Below are 12,739 nucleotides of genomic sequence, written 5' to 3' on the forward strand. Positions count from 1 at the left end.
ACAACATTTTCCTGTAAACATAATTTCCTCCTACATCAACTTTCATTTAATCTCATAGACTCCATTTGTGAGAGATGGTCTTTTATTTAGCTCACCATTGTCTCCATTTTAGTTTTTCTTGCATGCTTTAAAATCCATTGTTCTGTTTTTTTTTTCTTCTGTCCTTCCCCTCCATCTTCATGTTCTTTCACAGTCGATCAAAACGAAACGTAAAAAGAGTTTCCGCCTCTCTCGAAAGTTTCCATTTTACAAGAGCAAAGAAAACATGGCCCAGGAGAGCAGCATACAGGAACGTAAGTAGCAGCAGGGTACAGAGAGCAGACTGCCCACAGCCCCACCCTCTCTTCCTCATTTGCACCTCCCCTAATGAGAAGATGGGGGAAAGTGTGTGTGTGTGTGTGTGTGTGTGTGTGTGTGTGTCCCTGTCTATCTGTTCATGTGTGCATGTGTGCGCGTGCATACTTGCTTATTTGCGGAGTCAGCATAGAAATTGGCCTGCACAGGGAGATATTGGGTCTCTCTTATCCAGCTGCTCACTCTGAAAGAATGTTGGAAGTTCTAAGGACCAACTGGTTCCAAAGCTGGCCTACCAGGACTCCCCTGACACTGACGTTGGGGGTCCGGTGAAGCTCTCCTGTGGAAGTGATGAGCAGTTTTCAGCCACAGTGTCAGGTTTAGAAGAATGGTTTTTCAAGAGAACCAGGTCTAGGGACTCCGAGTTGCTCTCCTGGCTTCTTCCTCCTGTGATTTCTTTCCCTAACTTTACTCATCTACGTTAAGAGAAGAGCCTTTTCTTCCCTGGACACCTGGAGTTGGACCTGCTTCTTGAATTACATGCATGTGCATATGCACCCTGGATGCCCACACAGCTCCAATAGGCTCACTGTTATCCCAGAGTGATTCCAGAGCCAGCCTTCAAAATAAAATCCTTCCTGCTTAAAGGAATTGATGTGCAAGGGGGATTACTCAACATTGTCTAAATAAAAATTTATTGAACAACAGTAAACAGTAGAAAAGGCCAGAAGCTAGGCTAAATGGACTTTTAAGAACCAATATAATCCTGAGAAATATGTGTATTCTACCATATGCCTCAGAAATGAATTGCTGACCCTAACCTTACACACCAGGTCAAAGTGGTGAAATACTTCTCATATGGCTTGTGGTGAATTGTAAACCTCTCTTCTCCTGCCTCACAAAGAGAGGCCTTGGGGTCCTGGGCTGTTGGGACTGACAGGAGACTGACTTTGTCTAGGCCAGCCGGATTCATGGTCATGGTCTACGCAGGTCTTGCCATCTGGAGCGATAGCTAGTAGATCCAAGGGTACCTTCCTCCAAATGGAGGGTTATGGGTCATAATCCTGGGTAGCACAGTAAGAAGTACCATGTGCAGTTGGTTCTGCTCGTGAGCAATAAGAGAGGGTCTGATGTGAGGTAACCACAGTTCATTGGATCAGCCCCGGAACCTCTGTGCTGGATCTAGCCTGAGGAGGGTTCGCTGTTGCGTGGCCCAGCTCTGAGGGTCAGGGGTTGCCTGTCGGGTGAGAGTTGAAACTTGCCTAGTGCTTATTCTCCAGAAGCTGATCTCATCCCCTGTGGTCTGCACAACTCCGGTCAGCTTTGAAGGCCATAGCTGAGACTACGTGAAGCTTTCCCTGAAGGGTTTGGACAGAGTCAGTACTAGGCAAAAGCTCCTTGGGATGATGGTGATTCTGCTAGCTCTCTTGTGCTCCCTCAGGGAAATGGTGATTACAGGGGCAGAGCCAGAGACCGGGGCTCTGCAACTACAAGTCAACCAAAGCAGGGACTCTAAGCCTTAGAAAGTCGCCTGTCCTGTCCTGTCCTGTCAGGCTATAGACTATAGACCACCTCAGAAAGGTAGTCCACTCTGAGGCTCTCCAGCAGCAAGTCGGGCAGTATGAAGCACAGGGATCTTGTCCGACCCGGGGCATTCTTTCTATAGCAACGTTCTTAACCCCACTATGATTATAGGGCTTCACAGTATTTCATACTCCTGTCACTAATGCTCACCTGGCTCTCTATTCTTCCTTCCCCTTGTCTTTTTTTCTCTATTTTCTCTTTTGTCCCAATTCTTTCCTTCCCTCCCTCCCTCCCTCCCTCCCTCCCTCCCTCCCTCCCTCCCTCCCTTTCTCCCTCTCACTTTGTCCTTCCTGTCTGTGAAATCAGGACTTCCCTGGGTTAAGTGACGATTATTATGGAGCAAAGAATCTGAGTAAGTCAAACTTACACACCACTAACTGTATTTCTGGCATGAGTGGAGATGCTGGGGTTGGGGGTGTAGGGAACGTTGGGTGAGGGCAAGGGGGAGGGGAGGACAGTGTTGTGAGAACTCTGACACCACAGCAGGAGGTGGAACAAGTGACTCTGAATGTCACAACTTTCGCTCTGGATCACTGGCACCCTGATAAAAGCCCATCATTCATGTCTGTGTTTCCCTTTTGTACCTTGAAGGGGTGGGGAGCCATCCTGGCGCCCTGCCTCAGAAATGAGGTGGGCAAGAAGCACCTCCCCAGGGATGACCACTCAGCTCATCTCTAGCCTATTATTGAGGTGAGGGGTGCCTGCTGGTTGGCTTCTCCCAGTGACACAGCACTAAAGAATTGGGCTTAGGAATGAGCTGTTTCAGTCTCTCTAACTAGGGGCAAGAGTACTGTGAAGCCCTTTACCCATCGTGCATCTGGGACATCCCAGCAGGTTCAGGGGCCTCAGGAAACAGCCATGGGCTGGCTTTCCATGGAACATCTCTAAGGGTCTAAGCTAGTTGGGGCAGGGGGGGTCTCAGCAGCATTTATGGACCATATATGTATTTAGTGCCTTAGCTAGGGAAAACTCTAACCTCTCCTCTCTGGAAAATAATTCAAGAGTGAAATATGAAGGGACCACGATGACAGCATCTTAGCAGCACCTCCCTCGTGCACAGAGGGGCACATACACATGGCTGTGGCAGGCAGGTTCTGTCAGTGTATACTCTCCTTCAATAAGTAATAAAGGCGTGAAGGTAAAGGAGCTTCCTCAGAGGGTCAGGAACCAGCCTTGGGCAGCGACTCATCCAGTTCTTCCTACGGGGGCCACAGCATATCACAGTCTGGAGCAGTGTCATCTTGGCTGAAACGAGCAGTGTCTCTGTCCATAGTTTGTTGTGTTTGTGCTTCATCTTCATTTGCCTGTCGTCTTGGGAGTGGTGAGCTTTGTTTGGGCCACACAGTACCTTGTGCCTCCTTTGAGTGTGGCTGCTGTGCCCACACTTTGATGAGGGTAGGCACAGTGGTCTGAGACAGGATGGCTGTCTTGGCCTACAAGTGTTCTGTGTCCATTGTTTCTGTGTTTTGACATGTCTGTCTTAATGTGGACAGAGGAGCATCTTCCCTCACCACTAGGCCAAGCTAGGAGAAGGAGGCTACGTGATAGTGGTGGCAGGAGGGCTGTTGGTCCTACTGAACTGTCAGAGCATCATTCCCTGTTGACAGCTCCAACCCAGCCATTGGTTAGCCTCTTAGTTCTGGAGCACTGCCCAACTCTGTACTTCACGGGCTCTGCCTGGGGAGGAGATTCAAGAGCAGCCTGGTCCCTGGACTTCTCTTTGCCACTGTCACTGCCTTTCCTTTCCTATTGTTAGTCTTGGGAGATGTGTTTTGAGATAGGATTTGGAAACCATCCAAGTCAGTTCTCTGGATTCAGACGAAGAGGATGCTGCCAAAGGATGGAAGACTTGTAGCATTAGGGAGGGATTTGGCAGACTGAGAGGGCTCTGGGGACAAGAATGAGGTGGCCAGGGGCTCAAGGTTGGAGCTCTGCCTCCCACTTGGTAGCCTGGATGTGGCAGGCCTCCTGTGGCCTGACTCGGTGGCAGCTCAGTGTCTTGCCTCCTAGAGGATTTGAGTTTTGTGCCGCGTGTGACCTCTCAGTGGTGTGTTCTGAATCAGAGTCTTCTTTCTTGTTGGCTTGCAGAGGGAGTGACATCCAACACCAGTGACAGCGAAAGCAGTTCCAGTAAGTGTGTGTCATTCTCCCCCATGTTGTGTGGCTCCACTACGTGTCCCAGCCATCCTCATTCCACTGTTGCATGGCTGCCATATCTGTTCAGAGGCTAGTGCTTCTTTTAGCCACGTACACTTTGAGATCCTGGAAATGCTGTGGCCATTTTGTCCTTATGGGGTGGGGTTTGGGCCATGAATTAAAGGAGAGTATAAGGCCTGCACTTCGGGTCAGGACCTGGCTTAAAGCTGTCCCCGGGGCCCTGGGAAGGGTGAGCTGCCAGTAAGTAAATCCCTGCCATGGGCATCCTGGGCTGTAAATGCTGCCTTTTTTACAGACTTGCCTAGAGACCAACAAATGGCTCCTGTGGGATATTGTCCTGAATTGCCTTTCCAGGTCTCTAGGACCTCCTGGGTTAAGCCTCGGTGTCTTTTGTCTTTTTGCTGGGTTAAGTGATCAGGTAACTGCCCAGTTCTCCTCCAGAGATCCCATGATCAAGCCACAGAAGCCACATTTGGAACCCCATGAACTTTGGGAACACTGGCCTCTGGCAAACTGTGGCTAGAGGACTTATACAATCTGCCCACGGGTCTTAGGCTCAGAGGAAGCCTATGAGCAAGCATCCTGGGACTTGATGCAAATACTGCCTTCCCCAGCACTGCCATCAGCCACTTGGGACCTCCAGGCGCCCAGAACCAAGTGGTTTGGTGACTATTTTAGGAAAAGTTAACAATTGTTAGGATATATGGAGCTCTACCATGAGGAGAGAGCAGGGCTCAGCATTGCTCATAAAGGGCACTGGGGACCTTAGCCCAGCCTTGAGTCCTTTGGATATTTCTTCCAGTGTAGGGGGGTGTGTAGGTAAACCCTTAAAAGGGCAAAGTCAGTCTGCAACTTGGGGGGCCTGCATGAGTACCCTGACTCCCCTGCCTACAGATTAGGGGACATGGGCAGTGTTTCTCAACGAGTTAAAGCTTCCCCATGGTTCTTACCGAAGCAAGAGGGTAGTTGAGCATAGTTGACAGTTACCTGTAAGAACAGTTCCTGAGAAATTGGGGTGGTTTTTGGTGGAGGCTTCACGGCTTCTGGGTCTTGTCTCTTTGGTCAGCTATGTTTTGTTGGATGAGAGGACTCCTGACTCCTGTTCCAGGGGTGGTGAAGGGCTTCTATGCTTTCTTGCCAATGGGTAGCAGATAGGGCCACATGGCAGGTGGTAACAAGTACCACTTGACAAGGCAGAGGTGGGGTGAGGTGGATGTTGTAGGGGGACCAGGACATAGGCAGATTATAAAGTGCTAACATGTCTCCCTTTTTTGTTGCAGAAGGACAAGAGGATGCAATTTTGTCATATGAGCCAGTGACACGGCAAGAAAGTAAGCCGCCATCTGAGAGTCTTGCCTTCAAGCTAGTTTCGTGGTCATGGGGCCCAACACCGGGGTTGGTGGCATCAATAGAGGGAAGAACATGAGGGAGTAGGAAGGCACATCCTACTCATTGGCTTATTGCACATCTGGCCCCTGGGCATCTTCTTCTCTTCTATGCCTTCCTAGTGTTAGAGAAAAGGTGGAAGAGGGGCGCCTGTGGCTCAGTCAGTTAAGCGTCTGCCTTCAGCTTGGGTCATCCTGGGATCGAGCCCCATGTCGTGCTCTCTGCTCAGCAGGGAGCTTGCTTCTCCCTCTGCCTGCCCCCCATCCCTGCTCATGCTCTCTCTCACCTGTCTCTCAAGTAAATAAATAAAATCTTAAAAAAAAAGAAAAGGGGGAAGGAAACCCAGTGTGCACCCCTCACTCTACCTTTGTTGCTGCCAAGATGCCTTCCAGAGGATAGGACAGGTTTACAAAGATGGCAAGGATCAGTTTCAGTGGCTGTGACCATTGCCTAAACAAAGGTCCCAGTCCCTCCCTGTAGTGGCTCCTTAGAAAAAACCTTGCTAAAAAAAACAAAAAAAAAAACAAAAAAAAAAACAAAAAAAAAAAACCTTGCTTAGCTGCTGGTGCCCATGCAGAGATTTCTCCCAAATCCGTTGGGAGGGAAGATGCTTCTGATTTCAGACTTGCCTTGGATTTAGATATTTTCCAATTAAAAGCCCTTTGATGTCTTTGTATTTAAAAGCCAGAAAATGGCTGTGAACACTGCCCTGAGTGGCAGCTCCAGAGCCTCAGTGCTCTAGGCAGACTTGGAGGTAGAACAGGCTGTCTGGTGGGAGGCCTTGCTCATGACCTCCATGCTCTCTTTGTCCAGTTCACTATGCAAGACCTGTGATCATCCTGGGCCCAATGAAGGACAGAGTCAACGATGACCTGATATCGGAGTTCCCACATAAATTTGGATCCTGTGTGCCGCGTAAGAGCCCAGGAAGGTTTTGGAAGGGAGGCCTTAGTGCCCTGGGAACTATTACTCTGATGTTTTACGGAAGGGGTCTGGGGCAGGTTCTAGGGTTCTCTGGGAACAAGGGTGTATGTAACGCTCTGGAAGAGATTAGGCAGCAGTAGATTTTCACAAGGCTGATGGGGTTGAGAGGCCTAAGCCATCAGGTTGGCCTGCTTCCTCCCTTGGAGAAAAGTTTAAGTGAGGAGGGTCAGGGAGAATTGGACTACTGGGGGCCCAGTCCAAGTGGTGTTAGCCTAGCCCTGTGGACAGCTTGTTAGGTTTGCTGGCTCCTGTCCCACATTTGGCATCTTCTGCCAGGTTACGGCCTAGGAAACTATACCTTTCTGGTCCAGTGTAAAGCAGATAGCTCCCTGTGTGTGAGACCTGGTGGTTATAAGAGAAGTAGGCAAGAAAAACTTCTTTCAAGCTACTTCCCTTCCCGCCACCCCACATGCTCACCTGGAAAATACTGGAGTGGCCCTGGGACCCTGGTGAGAGAGGAACATGTCATCTCTTTTGGCCTGGGGCAAGTCATTGTCCTTGGGCCATATAGCATCTCCTCTCTTCCTTCAGATACCACTCGGCCTCGACGTGATAATGAGGTGGATGGACAAGACTACCACTTTGTGGTCTCCCGAGAACAAATGGAGAAGGATATTCAGGACAACAAGTTCATTGAAGCAGGCCAATTTAATGATAATCTCTATGGGACCAGCATTCAGTCAGTGCGGGCAGTTGCAGAGAGGGTAAGAGAGGATAACCCTCAAAGGAAAAACTGAAGGGTTCCTGCTGACATTCTGTTAGGGTCCTCTTCCTTTCAGCACAGGGCCTGCTGAATGGCACTGCTGACCAAAGCTGTGCCGGCTCTGCATGTTCCCAGGCCCTGCATAGAGGTGGCTGGCCATCTCCATGCAACTCACCCCAGCTTGTCACCGGCGTGAATACGGACCCCTCTGTAGATGTGGCCTTTTCTGGCTAGTAGGAGCAAAATGGGGGCCTGGGTGTTGCCTCAGGGGTAGAATCTTCTAGGCCTCTCAGAGTGGTCCTGGCTTCCTCTCAGCCAGATGTTTGGGTTGCCACTGGGTAAGGGCCTGGGGCTGGGTAGACTGGAACTGGGCAAGCTGATAAAGAATCTTTGCCTTTTCAGGGCAAGCACTGTATCTTAGATGTTTCTGGCAATGCTATCAAGAGGCTGCAGCAAGCACAACTTTACCCCATAGCCATTTTCATCAAGCCCAAATCCATTGAAGCACTTATGTAAGTATTTGCAAGACTCAGACTCTCCCAGCTAGGAGAGGGCCCTGGAAAGGAACCAAAAAATAAACTGATTTGCTGGGCAGGGGTAAGACCTGGTAGAAGCTCAGAGGAAAGTCTGCACCCTGGCTGGTCACCCAGGGCTCCTTCTGATTTGAGTGTCCACGCACATGTATTCCAGTTGCACTTTTAAACCTGGAAGGTTTGAGGAAGATGTTGAGCCATGGGCAACTGTTACTCTCAGGGCAGCTAAGCAGATTTTTAGGGAACCTGGGGGCAATCCTTTATGTTAATCAAAATGTAGAATCTGGGGGGCACCTGGATGGCTCAGTCTGTTGACCATCTGACTCTTGATTTCTGCTCAGGTCATGATCCCAGGGCCCTGAGATGGAGCCCCACTTCGGGCTCCACACTTAGTGGGGAGTCTGCTAGAGATCCTCTGTCTGCCCCTCCCACCACTTGTGCTGTCTCTAAAGTAAATAAATAACTCTTAAAAAAAAAAAGTTGTTCTCTCCCTCAGCCCCTGCCCTCCTCCCCTCCCACCACAGCTCATGCTCACTTGCTAAAAAAAACAAACAAAACAAAACAAAACAAACAAACAAAACTACATAGAATCCAGTTTGGTATCATTTTTCTCCTCTGTCTTTGGCAGGGAAATGAACCGACGGCAGACATACGAACAAGCAAATAAGATCTATGACAAAGCTATGAAACTGGAGCAGGAGTTTGGAGAATACTTCACAGGTGAGAATACCTGCTGCCCAGCTCAGGTAACGTGGGACCAGCCAGACAACTTTAAGTGTCTCCAGAAGGCTTAGATACCCTGCACAGACTTTTTGGATGCTTTGGAGATCAGATCTTTCCAGAATACTCAAGTTCCTTCCATCCAGCTGGAGGAGTTTAGCCAGTTTGTAGTATCAACCACCACCACCAACTGCTGCCTTGGATCATTTTATTCGTCTTCTCTTCCTATCCCAGATTGTAGATCTGTTACTTTGCTTCTCTCTCTCTCTCTCTCTCTCTCTCTCTCTCTCTCTCTCTCAACTCCTTCCCTACCCTCCATCTAGTACTAGGTTTCACATGTTTTAGGTGTTGATGATGATGATTCCTCAGTGTGGTCTTCAAGTTGTCTGTCACTGTGTTTGTGTATGTGTGTGTTATATGGCCACCTATTTTACAAGGTCAGTTCCTAAAAGATTGTTAAAGTTTCTATGTCATCTGTTGCTTACCTTTAAAGTAGAGTCACAGGGAGGTGGGTGGGGGTGGGTAGGTGGATGGCAGGGATTAGGGAGGGTGTCATCCCTGTTGAGATGAGCACTGGGTATTGTTTGTAAGTGATGAATCACAAAATTCTACTCCTGAAATTGATATTACACTATATGTTAACCAACTAGAATTTAAAGGAAAAAATTGAAAAAAAAGTACAATGACATTTATGTGCAGGTTAGTACTGAGTAAACCCCAGCTGGTAGTGCTGCTGGGTAAAGCGGGGGAAGAATTCGTAGCCACACTCTCAGACCCTGGGTTTTAGAGCTCCATTTACTGTTAACATCTATGTCCTTGTTTGCCGGGCCAACCTCTGATGTAGAGCAGAAGTCATGACCCCAGGAGCACTGCCTCTTGCTAGAAATGGTTTTTTTGGTTCTCTGGATAACTGGGATTTTCCAGATCTTCTACGGAGGCCATTTACAGTGACCAGCTGCTGGCTTCATGGCTGCCAAGAGCAATGGGAGCTGCAAAGTCTGGCATTTAAGGGGTGCTCAGTAAACGTTGTTTGAACAATACATTTTCTTGTTCGTTGCCACTTAGTCTCACTGTCTCAGTGAGGTGACCTTGAGCTGTGGGCTTCTAGCACCTGCCCTTTTCCCTCCTGGCCCTAGGCTCACAGGCTGGTGAAACCAGAGTCCGCATCCACGTGGGCATCTCGGCCAGGCTGAGCTGTAGGGTGATGGGGCAGGCTAGATTGCTGGGTTCGGGGTGCTGTGGAGCACACTAACAATTCCATTTTCCTCTCCACTTTAGCCATTGTACAGGGTGACTCACTGGAAGAGATTTACAACAAGATCAAACAAATCATCGAGGACCAGTCTGGGCACTACATTTGGGTCCCATCCCCTGAAAAACTCTGAAGAATCCCCACCAAGCACTCTCTTGTGAACAGAAGACATCAAGTCCCTCTTCCCTCCTCCCTCTTCAGTCCTGTCCCCACCAGGAGAACAAATGACTACTGTTCTTGTCCCCTTTTTTAGATATGTCCCAAAAATTGAGTTTTCTAGTCCTGTTCTGTTTTTTTAAATCTTCATTTTGTTTTAGTTTATTTTTTGGGATGATGCCATCTCACTCATCATGTGACTGTGCCCATTCCTGCATGGACCTTTCCCAAGCGCTAGCACAGGTGCAAATCCATCAGAGTCATTGTTTTCATAAAAACCAAGCAGAAGTGACGAGAAGAGAGGAGGACTGCTGGAAAGCCAGGCTCCGGACAGCTGCACGGCTTGTGAAGCGAGCTCAGTGTGCCGCGTGCTGAGATGCCCCCGGGCATTTTGGCCTCTTGTGCTGCCATCACGCAGTGCTGAACGGTGCAACGTATGGCGACAGAAAGTATCTTATTTATATATAGATATATATATGTAATTTATATAAAATATATAGAAATTATTATATATATATATTATACACTCTCATATAATATATATATATTCACACACACTCAGACTAGAAAATTTATGGAGACTTCATCAATGGTACTGTGTTATTAGAGAAATGCTTTAATTTTCATATTCCAATCAGATGGCATCTTATATCCCAACTGGTTGGGGAGGTATCAAAAGTGGTAGTAAGTGCTGTACCAGGGGCACTCACATTCGGTCATTCTCTTGAAAGCTGGGCTTTTCTCTTCGGCGGGGTCAGCCAGAGGGCCTTTCCTCGGGTGAGAGGGGTGGACACTTGACCCTGAAACAGCTGCTGCCCCGGAGATGGAGTCAGTCCGTGTGCAGAAAGCAAGAGAATGGCTAACAGTGCTCCAGATTAAATTGCCTATTGTTCTATGCCACCTGATGTGTCTGCATGAGAGGTTTCCTTTTTGTTCATTTTTAAGCTGCTGTTAAACCAAAACCATGTTGTGCTACCGTGTCAGCCTTTTCATTATTCCAAATTTTACTTTTACTATTTAAGTGAATGCGTAGACTCCAATTGACAGTGTTGTAAAGGCTTATTGACATTGTGGAGGAGCCGGGCCTTGTGAAAGGAGGTGAGCAGGCATGGCTGTCCAGGCAGCAGAGGGGGGAGCCAGGGCTCTGGGTGGGAGCACGTCCCTTTACTCGTGCAGGGAACGTGCTGGACTCCCCCAGGCTCCTTGGTGGGACCCCCCCAACGGTGACAGGGAGTCACTTGCTGTCCACGCTCGGACAGCAGGACGGCCCTGGGCTTGGCCAGCCATGTAATGAGAAGTTGGATCTGGGTTTTTTTTTTGCAGCTGCTCCATATGCCCTACCCCAGCACATGCACCAACAGCTGGTAGCTGACTGTTTCTTCAGGCAGAAAGATTTTCAGGCCTTCTGTGTGACCCCATGGAGCTAAGATTCCCTTGCTGGTGAGACGGGAAGCCGTGGGTTTTTTTTTTTCCCAGAGTCAGAAGGCTGTGACTACGGTCAAGGGAGGTTTTCTCTGACCATGCAAGTGTAGGCAGCAGCTGTGGCTCGGGCCCACCCTGCCACACTCCCTGGATGCCATCAAGCCTCCTTTACCCACTCGCTGGGTGGGACACTGGGGAGAACATGCATGTGCTTGGCCTTGGGATCCAGTCCGTTGCTCCCTAGTCCGCAGTGTTGTGAGCAGTGCAAACACCATGTCGAAAACTCTCCGAGTGCCACCAGCCGCATTTAGGAAATGTGTTAACAGTTCTCCTACCAGCATAATGAGGCTAACTGTACAGTGTGGGGTCCAGAATGAGGGTAAAGAAAGAGCAGCAGCTTCACCTGGGCAGTACACTGGATTGAAGGCAATGAGTGATGAAGCGATGGCCAATGGTGATTCTGGTGAGGAGGGGGGTGAGCCGGGAATGGTGACTTCTCTGATGTTAAGTGATGTATCCTCTGAATGATGCTCAACCCTCTGCCCCTCCCAGGGAAGGAAATCAAGATTCAAAGTAAGCATGACACTAGTTGGTTTACCAGTGTTCCTTCCAAGGAGACATATATTTTTTAATAAATGATAGTTGCAATGAACTGTGGCTCAGAGACCTTCTTGAAGGAGTTGAGAAGGGAGGGTGGCAGCACAGCCATAGGAAGAAGTCTCAAACCTTTGGGGCCCAAAAGGCTCTCTACTCAGGGGTGCTGGGGTGGCTCAGTTAAGCATCGGACTTTTGATTTCGGCTCCCGTCAGGGTTTCATGGGTCGTGAGGTCAGGTCCCACATGGGGCTCAGTGTGGGGTCTGCTTGTCTCTCCGTCTGCCCCTCTGCCTTACCCCCCACCACACCCCCACTTGCAGTCATGCACACACGCTCTCTCTCAAAAAAATCTTCAGGAGACTCCGGATTTTGTGACCATCAGCTGACTGAGTCAGGTATTCCTCTGGATGGTTCTAGACTACTATGTTTGTACCAGTTCCTTCGTGGGGGCTATACGCTTGGTCTTCTGCTGTGGCCCCAAACCCTGTCCCCCAGAACTGACGAGGTATGAGGCATGTCCATATTCTTGGTGGCAAGATGCCGACATTTTTCCAAAAGGTTGCCAAGATGGGCAATGCTTGCTGCAGCAAAGACGTTTGCTAGAAAAAGCAGGGGCCAAACTAGCAGTAAGGAGCTGAGTAACAAATATGGCATGGACAAGCTTGGCCTGCCAGCTCCCGGGCTTTCCAGAAAGCACTGAGCTCGGGAAAATGGGAGAGACGGGTCCAGGGTAGGTCCTAGTTGGCAGAGCAGGTGGCAGGCCCCCTGAAGAGAGAGGAGGAGCACTGAGAGCAGGGACGTGGGACACGGCCGATGGCAAAGCGACTTCTGTGCAATAGCCTGAGGAGCCACCCCCGTCCATGATCATGGTCAAGAGACATGACTGATCGAAAGAGAAGCCCTGACGTGTGTGCGCTGAGCCACAGGAAGGAGACTCCTTACCCGTTTGTGGC

The 12,739-nt window shown here is 49.3% G+C and overlaps 1 protein-coding gene across 5 annotated transcripts in view; it reads left to right on the top strand.

The window, feature by feature from the left end:
* The window catches only part of DLG3 (discs large MAGUK scaffold protein 3), a 54,879-nt gene extending 43,036 nt beyond the window's left edge, over positions 1–11,843 (top strand). For 3 of the 5 annotated variants that reach the window (XM_041741840.1, XM_041741843.1, XM_041741844.1), the window contains 8 exons: positions 194–293; positions 3,967–4,008; positions 5,316–5,366; positions 6,235–6,336; positions 6,937–7,109; positions 7,511–7,620; positions 8,270–8,361; positions 9,640–11,843. In XM_041741840.1, coding sequence (XP_041597774.1) covers positions 194–293; positions 3,967–4,008; positions 5,316–5,366; positions 6,235–6,336; positions 6,937–7,109; positions 7,511–7,620; positions 8,270–8,361; positions 9,640–9,746 — 777 coding nt within the window. In that variant the 3' untranslated portion in view covers positions 9,747–11,843. Of the gene's footprint in view, positions 1–193; positions 294–2,184; positions 2,231–3,966; positions 4,009–5,315; positions 5,367–6,234; positions 6,337–6,936; positions 7,110–7,510; positions 7,621–8,269; positions 8,362–9,639 lie in introns of all 5 variants that reach the window. The other 2 variants (XM_041741841.1, XM_041741842.1) reach the window with 2 other exon arrangements.
* The last annotated feature ends 896 nt before the right edge of the window (positions 11,844–12,739 follow it).

Source organism: Vulpes lagopus, chromosome X (assembly GCF_018345385.1).
Source record: "Vulpes lagopus strain Blue_001 chromosome X, ASM1834538v1, whole genome shotgun sequence".
Lineage (NCBI taxonomy): Eukaryota > Metazoa > Chordata > Mammalia > Carnivora > Canidae > Vulpes > Vulpes lagopus.